Genomic DNA, 18,033 nt, shown 5'->3' with positions numbered 1-18,033 from the left:
AATTAAGTCTCCATCCTCTTTGGGTGAGTTTTTGACATTTTAATTCGCTCTGTAGAAATATGCTTTCAGTTAAAACTGCGGAAATCGTTTACATTTTTACTGCGTTAAGAGTAATCAAAATGAAGTTTACAGTCATGAATAGTTATTGAAATTCGGCTTGTTGTAAAAGCAAGAGATTCTTGTGCAATTCAAAATGTCATAAAAGAGTTCAAGTTGTTGCAATAAATAAGTTTGTATAACGTCAGTCAAATAATTAAGTAAGTTATTCGGGTGTCCGCCGATAACATCGCGGCAAAAACATCGTGGACGAAAACGTCGCGGAGAAAACAACGCAAAGCGAAAACGTCGTGCTACAAAACATCGTGGGAGAAAACATCGCAAAGAGAAAACATCGCACTTCTAAAACATCGTAGTACAAAATATCGTCGTCGAAAATAAAGCGGTTCAAAAACTTCGCAGTTTAAAAACAGCGTCGTCGAAAATATCCTGGGAAAAAATAAAATATCTACAAATCATCGCATGACGATAACATCGCAGACAAGTGGCTTTTTTCAGGCTTTAATAATTGTAAATGGATATTTCCATAATGATTTCTGAGCGCAAGATGGTAAGAAGGATAATTTTTGCTTTCATATTTATTATTAACTAATGTTTGCTTATAAATTTTTTTTTATTTTTTACGAAAGCAATTCTTTTATAGATAAGGTCATGTAGTTACTTGCCTTCCTTTTTCTAATCTTTTTTAGATTATACTTTTCATGAAAAATTACAAGTAAAAACTTTACAAAAACGATTTATTACTGGCCCTTGTTAGTTAACTATGTCAGTTTAAAATTCCATTAAGTGCTATAAGTTGCATTAATTTTTTTAAGTTTCCTCCTTACTTTATCAGAAAACATTTATTAGTTAATAAAAATATGAAAGTAAAATTATTCTTCTTTACATTTTGCGCTCACAAATCGTTATGGGAATATCCATTTACAGTTATTAAAGCCTGAAAAAAGAGTGTCTGCGATGTTATCGTCATGCGATCATTTGTAGATACTTTATTTTTTACCACGATATTTTCGACGACGATGTTTTTAAACTGCAAAGTTTTTGAACCGCTTTATTTTCGACGACGATATTTTGTACCACGATGTTTTAGAAGTACGATGTTTTCTCTTTGCGATGTTTTGTAGCACGACGTTTTCGCCTTGCGTTGTTTTCTCCGCGACGTTTTCGTCCGCGTTGTTTTTGCCGCGATGTTTTCGCCTGTAACCATTATTCGTGTTATTTTCTTTTTCTCATTTATAATTCGTTTTAAGTTCAATAGTTTATCTACATATGCTGTTTCTTAGGATTTTTCCTATTCTGAAACATATCATAATATGTTTTAATACTAAAGTATGATTTAAAAACATAACAAAAATATCTTTATTCAACATTCACCATCAGTGCATAGTGAATGTCGACATTATCCAGTGTAAGTGAGAAATAAGGATATTAAGCAAATATTTCGGACATATTTCGGACTATGTGAATGTTGACACTCATCGGAGAATGTGGACATTTTCAGATTTCGGTCTTTATATATATATATATATCTATTTGATTCAAATGTAAGCAACTTCTGTTTAATTTCATTTCTTGCTTGAAGTACTAAATGACAATGTTCACAGTTAAACTTATGCATATTATTGCTATAAGAATATGTCCTTTTGCTTGTTATCTACTCAACAAAAACCCGAACCTTTCTCAGGAACGCTGAAAATATTTGTTGGAAAAATGTTTAGTTCACATTTATCTGCTAATATATGTTTCATGCATTTATATGTTATCATGATTCGCACATATTTTCACTTTCATATATCCCATACTGCATTATTTTGTAACATGCCTGTGTTTCTTCACATTGATTTAGTAGGCTAGGTGATTTTACCTATACTTTGCAATGAAGTGCTAGTTTTCAGTAGTGCAGATGGGTAATAGTAATAGGCATCCACACACAAGTAATCTTCTAACTTAATTTTTGACTACAGAATTCGAGCACAGTAATTATGCTCTTCAAAATTTTGGGATCATTGATATTTTACTCGATTATTAATTATCACTGATTTGTCCACATCTTGACAGATAATAAGATTTTCCCGCTGGGATGGTATGTAATTTCGTTTGGTTTACCTTTGTGTCGGAAGACATTTCAACAGCACACTCACTCACACTAACCTTTTACTTAGGCGGAGATGGAATTTGAACAAATCCCTTTAAATTTCTTCCAACATTGGGAAAGAATTAAAAAAAGGCCTATCTTACACCACACCCAAATGAAAGGTAATAAATAAGCTATTAATAGTATCTACTGAACCCATTTAACGGCGAAATTAATCAATTAAAAATTACTAATATTTACAGCTTCCTTCAGAAACACTAACATTGTAAAAAAGAACTAAAAGAGGTCAGTGTTTTTCAGTAAGTTTATTAAAAATAATACGTTTAAAAAATTCCATCCTGATGGTCGGAAATTCTATTCCTGTAAAACTGCTTTTCTAACATATTTAGTAAGTATAAGGAAAGGCGTCCTTTACAAGGTGCTTGTGAAATTATGGGGTTAGTATGAACATCTGTCTAGTCTGACCATTTGGAGCTAACGGGCCCCATTTTCTATCATAATTTTGTTATTTATATATATCAAGCTCGACAGAAGTTCGTATTTCCCGAATCGTTTGTAAAAAGACATCGATTACAGCGGAAATTCGATGAAATGGCTTGCATGAAATCGTACGTAAGCTGGGTTTATTAATAATTATGGATAAAAAATAATATGGGTAAAAAGTATAGAAAATAATATGGATAAATGTAAAATGTAAAAAATAATATGGATAAATTGTAAAATTAAAAAAATAATGTTGTAAAATGTAAAAAAAAATATTGTAAAAAATGATATGGATAAAATGTAAAAAATATAGATAAAAATAATACGGAATGAATAATATTTATAAAAATATCATGGATGAAAAGCATGGAAAATAAAAATGACTGATTAAAAATCAGATTATAACGTAGTTTATATTCAGCATATAAATATTTATTAATGCATTTGGTTAAAAAATCAATCGTTTTCATTTCTAAAATTTTCAAATCTTTTTAAGTTATAAGGTATTTCTCCGACTTTCCTAGTGTACCTTCGTAGTGTAGTGGTTCTGTATACTGGGCCGGTATTCCGGAGGTCCGTGGTTCGATTCCCGGCGAAGGCGGTTGCTAATTTTTCATCTCTCCGGCTTAAAAATAAAAAATAATAATAATAATAAAAAAAAAGAATCCTAATGTACCTACAGTGGCGCCCGAACTAAAAGGGTTGTGGTGGATGACTCTCCACACCCAGGATTTGGCGATTGGATCCCCTAAAAACCCCAGTCGCCCTCTAAAAAGGGGAGTAAATAAGGTATTTCTGCCCCTTTCCTAGCGTGCCTTCGTGGTGTAGGGGTTCTGCACGCTGACCGGTATTTCAGAGGTCCGTGGTTCGATTTTATATTTTGATATGCTCGATGTGAATTCTTATTCTGATTAACCATTATGGTAAAGGGACAGGGCCCACGTCCTCCGTAGCTTGTCGCTTGTGAATTCTTAATCCGTTGAAAAATATTTGCTTTTGTCTCTAATGAGGTTTTAGTTAAGCCTCACTCTTGACGTCGTCCCAGTCATTTTAAGTCAGTGAAAAAAATTTGAATTTTGCTAAATCATGATATCATAGCATTACTTCGTATTCATTTTGCGAGTATTTTTTGAATGTGAACGTGTATAATCCTACGCTGTGATACTACCCTATTTGAAGGTGACTACTACAAGTTCTAAAATCTCGCTAACGTCCTAAGCAGTCACAATTGCCATAACTATTCACCAGAAGAAACTGATTAAAAAAGCCGATGCTCATCTAGTTCAGTGGTATGTCTCGTCCACCACATACTGTTCAGACGTTTACGTGCTGTGTATGTATAGCATTTCGATATCTCAGCCAGATTTCTTCTTTCGAGGTTGAGCTCAAGCTTAAACAGAGTTCGTAGATGAAGAGGATTTAAAGCCATTCTTTTTTATGTTAATTTGTAAAGCATATTTTAATTTTATATTAGTTACCATAATTTGGCAAGCCTTTCCTATCAATTCTTGCTTACACTTACAACTCTCTACCAGAATGGGGTTTTAGAATCTTCTTGAATTCAAATGAGTTAGAAGAAGTATTTAAGGAAAGTTCAACGTTCTTTTATAGAGAGTTAGGAATCTTTAGTAGCGAGTGTGTTTGCCTTCGGGCTTCTGTCTTGGAACTCTTACGCCCGGCTGTATTATTACGTACCTTTTGATATTCGTTGGCTACATAGTTTAAATTGAAGGGCCAACTACGTTAGACAATTGTGTTTAGGTTCCGCTACGTCTCCTCTAGTTAGTTATAGTTTTGTTTCTTATACCTTATTCTGAGTTAATGCCAGAGGGGAGGCTTTGCTGTAAGCCCGAGAAAGGGGCCGACTACTATTCTTATTTTGAGTGAAATAAAGGGTATTTTAATCCTACCTGAGTCTATAACGTTGGTTATTTGAACTCGGCGATAAGTCGTACTCATTTCACTAGGTTCCTCAACGTTGATCTTAGACAAACAGTGAAGAACTATATAAACTGAACACAGCACTAAACCAAACGCAGATAACGATGAATTATGCAAGCAGCAACGAGTTAGACGTTGCGTGTATAACCCTGTTTCTACAAGACAATTGGAAATCATTTGCCGAGTGTTGAGTTAAGTGACAATACGTATCCATCTCATTTGACAGCAGACAGACTAGCTGTACATGAAAATAGGACTTGTTATTGATTTAGAAGCATCATCTCTTTATCCCCCCTGAATGCATCCTTGGGCCATTGTGCTGTCTCAGTCCAAATGTGTTCTCATATGTTTAGTTAACTAAATAATATCATGCTAGCAGATTATCTACGCTTCTCGAAATCCATTGGTTCCACAAATTATCTGCGAAGATGGGTTAAGCAAGCTTTAGATAATACTAACTTGAACAAAATTAGATTATAGAGTCATTAGGGTTTTTGAAGCAGGAGACGTAATAAATGGGCAATGCCCCCGCCGGGACTCGAACCCTGGACCTCACGAATACATACCGAGTGTGCTTCCTGTTACATCACGAAGGCATGCAAAAGAAGGGGAAAATACGTAATGTATTCCTCCTTTTAAAGGGCGAATGGAAATAAGGGGAACCAATCGCTAAATCCTGGTGGTGACGAATTATTGTCCACCATCTATTAGTTCGGGCGCCACAGTCATCAGGTTTTGTTTTGAAGCAGAAGACATGAAAAATGTGCAGTGCCCTCGCTGGGACTCGAGCTCTAGACCTCTCGAATGCGCGTCGAGTGTACTTCCAGTTTACCATGAAGCCAAGCAGACATCCTTCCTTACAAGAAAAAATACCTTCCTTACAAGTTTACCTTCCTTACAAAGACTATTACAAAAATACCTTCCTTACAAGAGAAAATACCTTTCTTACAAGTTTAACTCAGATTTGGTCTTAAAAATACCTTACTGTATAAATGTGACCTTGGAACACCTAAATGAATTTCAAAATACGATTAGCTGTCACAAGCGGATAAGGAGAATTTCTTTGCTGGATAACATAGTCTAGTTAATTATCGAATGTCGCATAAAAGAATGAGTTAAAGAGTTCAAGTTTTGCTTTATGTCAAAACTGATACAAAAGGAACTGAAACCAGCCCTATTAAGTGAAATATATAATGTCAATATCGAGTTATCTAAAGCGCTATCATTGGGCATCCATATGTGGCTTAGAAAAGGCACCACGAGCGATAAAAAAGTTCAAAATGTTTATATTTTACTTCTATTAAGTTAAAAGTGTGAAATCCTATAAGTGATCATTTGCATATTTTTACAACAAATGTCCACTAAAAGAGATAGAGGGAAATAAGGATTCACCAATGAAATCGACACTTCAAATTTGCCAAAATACTTTGGCGGGATATTTACGTTCATTTTCTCACTGGATTTGGCCTTAAAAACCATTAATTCTCTCGAATGTTGCAAGTATGTACAATACTGTAATACGTAGAATTTAATTACTATAATATTAGTGATGTTAAAGCCATTGTGAACGCTACTCGCCGAATCCTTTAATAACAGCTTGGCAACTATTTCACTGCATTATTAGATAGTGGACTTCATGAACAACATCATTGATTTCATAATATGTTTTTAACCAAATGCTCTATTAGTTTCTTAGAGACGAGGATCATGCTTCTTTTGTGGTTGTGGATTTCGGCTTTGTTCCTCGTCGTTCCAGAGATATCGACGGACAGACAGCCGGATCTTCAGTCAGGCATTGGGATGGAGCCGGACCACCAACCACGTCAGAAGAGGCGTCCTTCGGAGTCCGAAGAGAATCGGCAGATGGTGACTATAGACCTCTCTGCTCTTAGACCCTCCCTACCTGGACTGGTACTTTATAAGTACGGTGATCTGGCACCTAAGTTGGTTCAGGTGGACATAGCGGCTCTCAATCCTCAGTTGCAGCCTCATATTATCTGGCCACAGTTTGACCAGGTAAGCAGTTAATTTCCAGAGTTTCAGTTGACGACTTGTATAACATCGCTAACAATTACGATTTATTGATACAAGTGATTTGAATCTAAAATTATTGCTGCTGATGACATAAGAAACGTCTGTAATGGAGTTTATCAATTCTTTATTGAACGATACCTTCTGTTTGTTACGTTACCACAACATTAAGTGAAGCTCTTTAATTTACCTCTCCTTTTAAACTGCATTTATCAGAATACTGCCTGCTTTGAAACAGTATGCTTTTTATTTACCTTCCAAATTCACTACGTGCAGTGTGATAACTTATAAATATGCAAAACACAACCTTCTTAATTTATCTCCCATGCAGTTTCGCACGTAATCAGTATCTAGGTGGTTGCCATTCAAAGTGAAAATAGATTTTTACTTACTTGTGAGAAGTAACGGAAGCATTGTATTCGCAAAAAGTTTTGGGTATCATATTTCAACGAAAATGCCATTTTGACCGTTATCGAATGCAATTTAACGATTACATTGCGCGACATGTGTACGCAAAGACAGAATAAAGGACTCTTTTTTCCCAAACGGATTGCAAAAATGATTTAAAAAGAGTTCAGAAGAAATTTTTACGTGACGTCTCTACGTACGTACGTGTACATATGTAGGTATGTATCCTGCATAACTGAAAAACTAGTAGCCTCTGAACTTTGAAATTTTGTATATAGGACTGCTATAACATGCTCTTGTATCCTCTCTTTCGGTTGCAATCGTCCTCACGAAAAACGTATATATATATATATATATATATATATATATATATACCCACTCTGTTACTCGGCTTCGTGAGCTCAGTTTTGTTTTATCGTTATATGTTGGTAAATTGTGCGTTATTTTACTTTAAAAATGAGTGAATTATGTTACTACTATCCTCCGGTTAAGGGGTTTATGACCTTTGTTAATCTGCATGTTGTAGAATTATGAACAATTTAAAAAAGTGCGGATAAGCGTAAATTTTCTTACCAAAGCAGCATATTTGTTTACATTTGAAACCTAGCAGAACAGTGAATGAAGTCTGTTTCTGCACCTTTCTTGTTTTTTCGCCGAGTGGGACCAAAAGTAAACTTTCAGTTTTGTGCAGCGAAAAATCTACCTTCTTGCCCACTCGCCGAATTGCTCAATTTTGCGTAGAAACTGTAAATTTAATTGCAAAAATTGTTTATTTAATTGTTTATTTAATTGTTTTAATTGTAACTGGTGTTTTATATTTACCTATATTTTTCAATTTTTAATAAAGATAGTTTGAGGTTTTATGTATTTTTGCCTTGCCACTACGTGAGAACTGAATTAATTGAACGAGAAATCTATCTCTAAGGAAATTCGAAGTAAAATAAGTGTAAATGAAATGCACCAAAAAATGCATATAATTTAATATTCTGTACAAAGAATTCATTAGTGCACACATCAGATTTTTATTATGCTGCTCAGACGATACAGAAGTTATGGGAGCCTACTGCAGGACCGAAGGGCACACGTACGAGTACCTTAAATGGCATGATTGTAACTGTCCATCCCTTCATAAGAGGCAACGGTGGCTGCCTGTTAAGTGCCTCCACAATCACATGGCCACCACTTCTGGCCTTAGGAATGGTCGATGATGAATAGGCAATTAGCCGCCATTTTGGGAAAAATTATTGCAATTATTATGAAAAGTATAGGCTAGCCTACCCATAATATGTTTTGTTGCCATGTGTGCGCGTTTCTTTAAATTTCCAAGTTTATCTTGTTTTATAAACACATTAAAGCTTATTTAATTGCTAAAACTGAACCTGAGTTTGAACATCTTTCTGTTTAGTCTTCCCAGTGTTGGTTACCGTTATCTCACATTCTCTTTTAATTTGTCATACAACATATTTGTTTGTGTGTGGTGAAAAGTAAATATAGAATAAATAGTGATACAATTGATTTCAAATTGTCCTAACCATATCTGATGGATGGAAATGTATTCGAGCAACTTCCGAAATGGAAAAAGTAAACACGCCTTTTTTTCCTGTGCGACAGATGGAGCTGATAGACGACAGACCATTCGATTTCGGGAGCGTGGATGCCATTCCGTATCTTGCCGACGAGGACTCTTTGATGGCTCCGAAGCATAGTCGAATGGCTAAGATGACGGCAGAGGAGCCCAGCTGGCCAGACAATAATGACATCTATGACTTCATTCCAGACAATGATGACATTCTATCTCTGCGTGGAAGCCTGCCTTTGGCTGAAGAAGTAAGTGTCTTTGTTTCCATGTCTCATGCATTTCTTTCTATGTTCAAGGTTGCAGTATTTGGGTCCACTTGGCATGTAAAATATACCCAGGGAAGTTGCATTCGATTGGGACCACCAAATCATGTAATACAGCAACATCTAATAGACATGTTGTGCAATATTTCACAATCTAAAGATAAATTTACAAATAATAAGCATTAATTTGTTCGAGAATTCGTTTTCGATAAATCTTGAGATTTACTCAAGTCATATTTGTGATATTTTAGGATTAAAGGTTTTCACCATGTAAGGTGTTTACTCCCTCCTTTTTGCATGCCTTCGTGGTGTAACGGTAGCACACTCGGCGCGTATTCGAAAGGTCCAGATGCGAGTCTTGGTGAGGGCATTGCTCATTCTTCGCGTCTACTGCTTCAAAATATCCTAATGACTCTACAGTGGCGCTCGAACTAAAAAGGTGGCGCATATCTTTACCACCAAAATATGGCGATTGGGTCTCTTAATCCCTAATCGCCCTTTAAGAGGGGACTATATAAGGTATTTTTTTCTCTCCTTTCTGCATGCTTTCGTGGTGTAACGGCAGCACACTCGGAGCGTATTCGAGAGATCCATGTTCGAGTTTCGACGAGGGTATTGCACATTTTTCACGTCTCCAGCATCAAAATAATCTAATAACCCTGCAATCAAACTCCATTAAAACTGATTAACTGTTATTTGTGACAATGGTTTTAACACATTCTGAGCTTCTTTCCTTAAAAAAAGTATCCATCTGTGAAAACAATTTAATGCCATTATACGTTTAATGTTATGTAGCCGGCCTCTTCTCGTTTTAATTTAGTGACCAAATATAGAAAAGAAAGGAAATTTTCTTTACGTAATGCCTTCGTTGGCGAGCGATTTGTTTTCAGTGAAGCATCTATTCAGCGGCCAATGGAACAGCGTCACTGAGAGTTTGTTCTTTGAGCGTGTTTAAATTCTGGCTTTTGGGTTAGCCGCATGGTTTTTTCTCTGCGTGTACCGAAAGTATGAACCAGCTTTTATTAAAAGACCATGAAGAAAGCTATCTCTTAAAACGCTAGTAGCTCTTGTGTTTCTTAATCGGTTGTTCTAATACTTGTGCTAATATATAAGTATTAAAACACACAAGGTTTTCTTTTAATTAAACCAGTTACCTTATTATTTTGTCTTTTATGTAACTTCTCCTTTAGCCAGCTTCCACCAGAATGCAAATTAGTTTAAATTTTATTAGGATTTCTATCATTAGCTTTTGTTTTCCTTACTCTGTCATCTGTATGGGAAATAAAAGCTAATAATAATAATGAAGTATTGAAGTATCTTATGAATTGAATGCCTCTTTCTATATACATAGTTTCGATTTTGTTATAACGGTAATATATATATATCTATATATATATTTAACCTTTTGATAATTTGTTTTATTCCATTTTATGTTACCCCCCCCCCCCCGAGAAAGAAAGAAATATGGAGAGACAAATGGGGCTTTAGAATGGCTTTATTCGTTTTTAAGTTGAGATTTAAATATTATTCTACAGGAGAGATTTTATTTTAAAAGCTGGACGATAGTTATTACTTTTATTTAAGAAGATTGAAATGTTTATATGATGCTTGTATTTTAATTGTTTAAATTTTTTTTGGTAGACTCTTTAATCTGAAATAAATTGCAGGTCAAGACATAGAGTCACTTCATCGTTGCCTAATGAAATGGTTCCTAAAATGATATATAATTATTGAATATTATGTTTTCCTTTTCATATTTTATTTACTTTCAATGAACTCTTTAATACTAAGCAAATTCTAATTGATATAACCCCCAATAAACGCATTTACTTGTACTTTTTTTTTCTGACAGAGATTCCAATCAATAATTTCTGCTTACAACACAGAGAACGTTTGCTTCTTATATGAATTTGCCTCTAAACGAATTGTTAGAAAGTAATTTCAGGTGATTTGTTTTTTTCCTCATTCAATGCTACTTGACCCCAACATTTGGCTAAACTTCTTTTACTGTAAAGAATAATTCTTTTCACAATAATTCTATAGCTGTAAACTTAACTTGTGGTCAAGCTTAGAATGATGCGCATCATAATCGTAGATTTGGCAAATTATGCACATACATAGCAGCTGCTGGCTTAAAGCCGATAGCAGATCACAGTTTCAACCACTAAATAAACTAGACAGAGGAAACTTCTCGAACCTAAACTTCCTTTACCTTGTAGAGATTGTAGGTTATTTAAGCAGGAAAATTGAAAAATGAGCAACACCCTCGCCGGGACTCGAACCGCGGACCTCTCGAATACGCGTCGAGCATGCTGACCACTACACCCCGAAGGCATGATAAGAGGGCAGAAGAAATACCTTGTAAGGTTTATCATAAGTTTATAACAGTTAATGTTTAGTTTAAACCACTTTCCTGTCACTCCTTAATTTCAGCTAACGGTTTCTTACCAGAACATGTTTTCAGAAGCGCGGTTAAATGTAAATGGAGGAAGAACAAGTATTTAAAGTTCAAGTTCTACTGACTTCTGTAGAGAGCCAGATATTCCGAGAAGTGCGCGTTCGCCTTTTAGGCTACTCTCTCTTAAGCTATTATTACGCTCGGCCGTACTTTAGGCCCTTGATAGCTTCGCCGTTTAGTTAGCGTTAAGGGGCTAACTCTGTTAGAATTTCGATAGCTTCGGCTATATCGTTTTAGTTAAATTTAATTTTATTTCATAGTATACTTGAGTTCAAGGCCGAATGGAGGCTTTGTTGTAAACTCCAAGGAGGAGTCGACTATTAAATTTCTTTTGAATCATAAAGGGTATTTAACCCTTCTTGAGTCCTGGTACTGAACTAAGCGATTACTTGCTTACTAGTTCTTAAGGTTCCTCATTTTTAGATTTAACTTAAAGATTGGAAGCTTACAGCCTTATAACCTCTTTTCTTCGATGTAAACTTTCAGAGTTAATAACGATTGTAACGAAAGGAATAAATTCCTAACAGTGAAAAGCATGTTCTATAATAGTTCCTAATCTCAAAATGATTCGACGAAGGTTGAAGTTAAGAAATCGCAGTTTTACTCATGCGTTTCTGATATTTGTGTATGAATTTCTGAATTGAACACATTTTTTAGAAGGAAATCAAAAAGAAACATCACCATAGAATTCTTATTGAGAATGTAATACATTTTACAACTCTTTTCCTTCAGGTAATCGTGCCTCTCGACTGGGAGGAAGGGAAGACGAACAGGAACTCTGAGAAAAGAAACGTCTTCACGTCTAGAGGATGGATGGCAGGAGGGCAAAGAGACGCCGAGAGACACAGAGCCGAAAAATCCAGAAAAGGTAAAAGATGAACTAGAATGGGAAAGATGCCATCATTTTAGAATAAAATACATTCTTCGTGCGAGAGTTGCAGGTGGCACTCGAACTTGTTTCAAACATTGCCTTTTACATATACCTTAATGTTCATCTAATTAAATTATTTATTTTAAACTACAAGATTTTAATAATATTTAAAGCTGTTACAACACGTAGTTTCATTATACAAATGTTTTATTTTATCTGAACATAAAAATTTTAAGAGGATGTATTTCATGTTATTTTTTTATCCTTCTACTTAAAAAGAGTAAATTTAAATTAAAATGAGTAAACTGAGGTTTTTTTTTCAGTTTTAACTAGCAGTCATCTTTATTTGGAAGCTACCTTGTAGAATTCATAGGTTACTTTAATGCTGAAGATGTGAAAAATATGAAGTGCTCTCACCGAGACTCGAACCTGCACCCTTTGAATACGCACCGAGTGTGCTGCTGTTACACCGCGAAGGCATGCAGAAAGGAGGGAGAAAATACTTTATATACACCCCCTTTTAAAAAAGTTGACTGGTGATTAGGAGAGCCAATCGCCAAATCCTGGTGGTGAAGAATCTTCATCCATCACCTTTTAGCTCGGGCGCCACTATAGAGTTATTACGTTATTTAGAAGAAGGGGATATTAAAAATGAGCAATGCCCTCGCCGGGGCTCGAACCAAGAACTCTCAAATATACGATGAGTGTGCTATCTTTACACCACGAAGGCATGCAGAAAGGAGGGAGAAAATATCTCATAACCTTTCCTATAAACTCGCGTTTTCAACCTACGCTTTCTTGTCACAATGAGATCTTAGTTTCGCGCATCATGCGAAATACCGTAGACGCTACTATTAAAATTATAAGGTATTTCTTCCACTCTCCTAACGTGCCTTCGTGGTGTTGTGGTTCTGCACGCTGGGCCGGTATTCCAGAGGTCCGCGGTTCAATTCCCGGCGAAGGCGATCGCTCATTTTTCATCTCTTCGTCTTCCAAAAGTAACCTGAAGTCTCTATAGGGGCGCCCGAACTAAACCGGTTTGGATGGTGATTCTCCTCACCCAATATTTGGCGATTGGGTCCCCTAAAAACCCCGGATGCCCTTTAAAAGGGGGAGTAAGTAAGTTATTTCTCCCACTTTCCTAGCGTGTTTCCGCCTTGCGCGCATGATATTTTAAAAATGGCTATTGGTACATATTTGAAATTTGACGGAATTCTTTATATCGGCACTATTTTCTAACTGAACCAAAAATCTGATGAATATTTCAATATTAAGAAATTTTATTCACGAAAACATTACAGTTTTTTTTAATAAAATACATTTTATAACTCAACTCCAAATAAAATAAAATTTTAACATGGAATTTTTAGAAGTTTTGGTTCACAGTAGTTTTCAAATGTTATAAAAGCTATATATTAAATATGGAATTAGATTATGCAACAGAATGTTTTAAACTGAGCGCACAAGTTGGAAACAGGACGAAACATTTTGTCACAAAGCGGATTAAATTATAAAAAATTTGTGGCAACACAAACTTTCTGATTACTATTTCAGAAAGCAGCTATATTATGTAGTCAGCTGTAAAAAGTTGGAAGAAATTGCTTTTAAAATAAATAACTTATCCCAATTCCTGCAACAGTCACCTATTCGAATACCATAAGGGATTTAAGGTGTATGAGTCCCCTTAATCCTCCAATAAGAAATAACTGTAGTAAGATGTTGTAGTAACACCTCGTTTTGCAAGAAAGTCCGCTTGTTCATCGCCCCAAAGGCCACAATGACCAGGCACCCACTGGAGAACGATTTGTTTCCCTTTTAAAGTGAGAGATGTCAGGGATTTTTGACATTGCAAAATTTCAGGTTTTAATGGGTGTTCAAAAGAGCTAACTAATGGCTGCTTGAGAATCATCAAAAGAACTGGACTTTGAAAACTTATAATGGATAACTAACTTTAGGGTTATACATATGGAGGCTACTTCACCATCAAAAGAAGTACCAATGCTTCCTATTGTGGCGTAAAAAAAAAAAAAAAAAAAAAAAAAAAAAAAAAAAAAAAAAGATTTGAAAATACCCAGGTCCAACTTTAAAATGACAGTCAAATTAAGAACCATTAATACAAATGTGCAGACACTGAATAGGTGGATAGGTGGATATCTGGCCACAAATGCTCTCAAAAGCAAGGCATTTCAAAACACTTGGTGCAACATCTTATAGATGGTTTCCACTTGGAAACTATCCATAGTGTAAATATATCACACTAAATAATGTTTCAATAGTGTCACTATATATTTACACTATTCCCACTAATCACACTACTGTAAATATAGTGCATCCATAGTGTCAATATCCTCTGTGTAAATACAGACAGCCCAAAACTTGTGTTTCTGTGAAGTATGTTCACAGGGTAGTGCTCAGGACTTCTTTAAATTCTTTATGTTCCTTCTTGTTGTTTCAGGTTCCGTGAGCCATTTTAACGTGCACTACACCCCTTTCGGAGCAATGAACTGGATTCCAGGAAAAAGGAAACAAGATAGAGAAACCGAGTCGGAAGACAAAAAAGATGAATCTGCTGACGAAAGTGGAAATCCGGGAAAGAAGAATGTATTTGTGTCTAGTGGTTGGGGTCCAGGCGGCCGCCATGCGACCGGACACCAGAGAAAGCCCAAAGGTGATGAAAAATCAGGAGCTAATACATCTACTCGAATATCCAGCAAAGAATCCTGGTTATTGCACAGACCATACTGGAATGTTCCACATTTGTTTGGAAGCCATTGGCAGTGATGGATGTCACAAAGAACTTAAACACTCTAAACTTGTTAATGGTAAATCAAATATGTGACTGTTAGTGCTATATTTTTGCATTGGTGCTGTTTATTCTCAACTAGAGATCAACAAATCTCAAAATTGCCTTTAGAGTGAAAATTCTAAAGTAAAATGGAAGACAGAAGAACGAAAACTGGTGATGAAAGGACATTCAGCAACATTATTCTGTATTCTTTTCCCTCCCAGTAACATTACTATTCGTTCGTTTTTGAATAAAAATCATTTTTTATGTTAGAAATTCTATTCAGTGTTTTAATTAATGCACTTTATTCCTTCTGTATATATAAAGTTATTCATACCAGTATCCCAATACCTGAGGTAGTAGCAACTTATTCTGAGTGATCATTTCCCAGGGAATCTGGAAAAAAGCCCTTTTTTAAACATTCTACACTGTCACATATTAGAAACATGGCTGAAACTCAATTTCCTATCATATCAAACTCATTAATAATGTTTGATAGGATAGGGAATAAAACAACTGATGTGAAAGGAACAAGAAAGGGTTGTAGAGGCATTACGCTATGTGGAAGCAGGAGACCTGAAAAATGAGCAGTTTCCTCGCCGGGACTCAAACCTAGGACCACTGGAACACGCGCCGAGCGTTCTGACCACGAAGGCATGCTAAGAAGGCGGGAGAAATACCTTATTGTACTCCCTCTTTTAAAAGGCGACTGGGAATTAGAGGCCCCAATCGCCAAATTCTGGTGGTGGGGAATCATCATCCACCACCTTTTTTTAGTTCGGGCACCTCTGTAGAAACATTAAGTTATTTCGAAGCAGTAGACGTGAAAAAATAGCAATGCCCTCGCCGGGACTCGAACCTCGGACTTCTCGAATACGTGCCGAGCATGCCGACCATTACACCACGAAGGCAGGCTAAGAAGGCAGGAGAAATACCGTATACAGTTCATATAGAAACGAACAATCTTATCTCATCGTAGTGCTTTTCTGCTTAGCGGACGGTATAAAATTAATAACCCATGATTATTTTAAAAGAAAGAAGATGCCAAAATGAAATTTTCTAAATGGTGTTTTTGTTCATGGTCACGAGAATGAATGGATGGACGAAAACGGTGTAAAACTGTAGATAGGAATTTTTTGGCCAAAGCTTAATGTTACCTTAACAAATCCAGAAAGGCAGTTTGCGGATAACGGAACCAGTTTGCATCATAACGGATAATGCAATAATTGGTGAAAGACAACACAAACATGGTAGTAATTCCAAACGGATTAAAGGCTCACCAGCGGCCGAGCTGGTGAGCCTTTAAGCTTTTTAGCTGGTGAGCCTTTAACCGGCCGAGCTGCTTAGCCTTAGTCGAAGACGTAGATGGGGGGAAAAAATTATAAAAGGACGCCAAATGCGTCATGCCAATCTAGAAATAGTCACTAAACACTGGTAGTTCGGTCCGAGGTTCGAATCCCGCGAACGGGCTGGCTGCATGGGCGTTTTCGTAGTTTTCCCCATGTGTAACGTGTATACGAGCCAGTTTCCCTTAGAAAGTCCTCCACGAAGGCATCCCTCCCCTTAGGCAGATAGCCCTAGTGTGCTTTGCCATAATTAAATACACCTTACACCAAACGGATCAAAGTGTCTAGTTCAGCCTTTAAATGTGTGTGTCAAGAAAGCAGTGAAAGGAAATTATTTAAAACGACAGTCGAAGACGTAGATGGGGGGGGGGGGGGAATTATAAAAGGACGCCAAATGCGTCATGCCAATCTAGAAATAATGTGTAAATGGATAATAAAAGCATGGAATGAAAATAAACCTAACATCATTCAAAAGCCATTTCAAAGTGTAGTACATCTAACAAACTAATGATTATTTATTTATGGATCTGAGCAACGATTGTAAATATGAAACAGAACGCGATGATGTGCCTGAAGATATAATGAAAGACAATACAACGAACATTGCGTGTTATCCGATAATGAACATGTCTTTCGTATAACGCGCACCGGTTAATTTAGACCTTATTTAATGCGTATTATACGCCGGAACATACGCTTATTCACTGTATTCAGAAGGGATGGGTCGTGCTGCCATCTATTGGTGTTTTAAGTAATTATTCCCATATTGCCAGAATTTAGCTTCAGAAAAATATGAATAAGTTATACAGATATAAAACTAAAACGTATAGGTACTGTACTGAAGAGTTGTTAAAAAATGAGATCCATTAAAAATTTGAATAAATGCAGTATAATACTGAAAGTGAATAATATGTAGATATACTTTTGATGACTGAAACTTTTTTCATTTTAATCCAACACATCAGTGTGACTTGCTGACAGAGTAACTATTAAGACGATTGACAAGTTTCTGCACTTTTTAATATTTTTGAGAACTTTCTTCAGTATAGCACAATAAAAGTTCTGACGCTGATTTTGGGTACTGTTTTGAATATAAAACGCATTTTAAACATTTTAAATGCAGTCGAATATCGAGAAGCCAAGATTACAAAGAACAGAAACGTGTACCGAATGATTCAAAAATTCCTGTTAGGTATGTTTTCGAAAAAAAATTACATCGAAAATACTATTAATATATTTTCTATTGTAGTTAACAGGATTTCCTGTAAATAAAAATAAATTATAAAATATGTTAAAATTACAAGCATTATTGTTGTGAAATGAACTGAAGTAATAACCGGCGCGAGGCGCTGCTGCTTGTGACGTCAGCCTGCGTGCTGAGTTTTTCGAATGTTTTACGTGTGGACGAACGAAAGCTGAGCTCGGAAGAGTGATACTGTTTTGATGGAAATAAAGAATGATTTATTAAGAATTTTTTTGTCTTTATTCATAATGCACCCAGCCTCGGGTAGAGGCAGGCCCGCAACTGAACGAACTGTTTTAAATATATTTGATTTATATATTTTCTGTGTTCTTCGTAACATAGTGGTACCCTCGGCGGGACCGGGTGCTTTGAATTAGAATTTTCCGATTGAACTTTTGATATTGAATTTCGATTTTGAATATACTTTGAAGATGGATTTGATCGCTTTAAAGGCCCAAAGAAAAGGACATAGA

General features: G+C 35.9%; 1 protein-coding gene across 1 annotated transcript in view; it reads left to right on the top strand.

Moving 5' to 3' along the window:
• The window catches only part of LOC118182448 (uncharacterized), a 66,925-nt gene extending 51,678 nt beyond the window's left edge, over positions 1-15,247 (top strand). Inside the window, exons 4-7 of the mRNA XM_085819628.1 lie at positions 6,265-6,592; positions 8,627-8,842; positions 12,048-12,183; positions 14,642-15,247. Of these exons, the coding sequence (XP_085675754.1) occupies positions 6,265-6,592; positions 8,627-8,842; positions 12,048-12,183; positions 14,642-14,967 (1,006 nt within the window). The 3' untranslated portion in view covers positions 14,968-15,247. The remainder of the gene's footprint in view (positions 1-6,264; positions 6,593-8,626; positions 8,843-12,047; positions 12,184-14,641) is intronic.
• The last annotated feature ends 2,786 nt before the right edge of the window (positions 15,248-18,033 follow it).

The sequence above is a fragment of the Stegodyphus dumicola genome, chromosome 6 (assembly GCF_044657685.1).
Source record: "Stegodyphus dumicola isolate Sdum_Otavi_A_Nest chromosome 6, ASM4465768v1".
Lineage (NCBI taxonomy): Eukaryota > Metazoa > Arthropoda > Arachnida > Araneae > Eresidae > Stegodyphus > Stegodyphus dumicola.
Note: the sequence above shows the minus strand (reverse complement) of the source record. Positions and strands in the feature narration are given on the sequence as shown.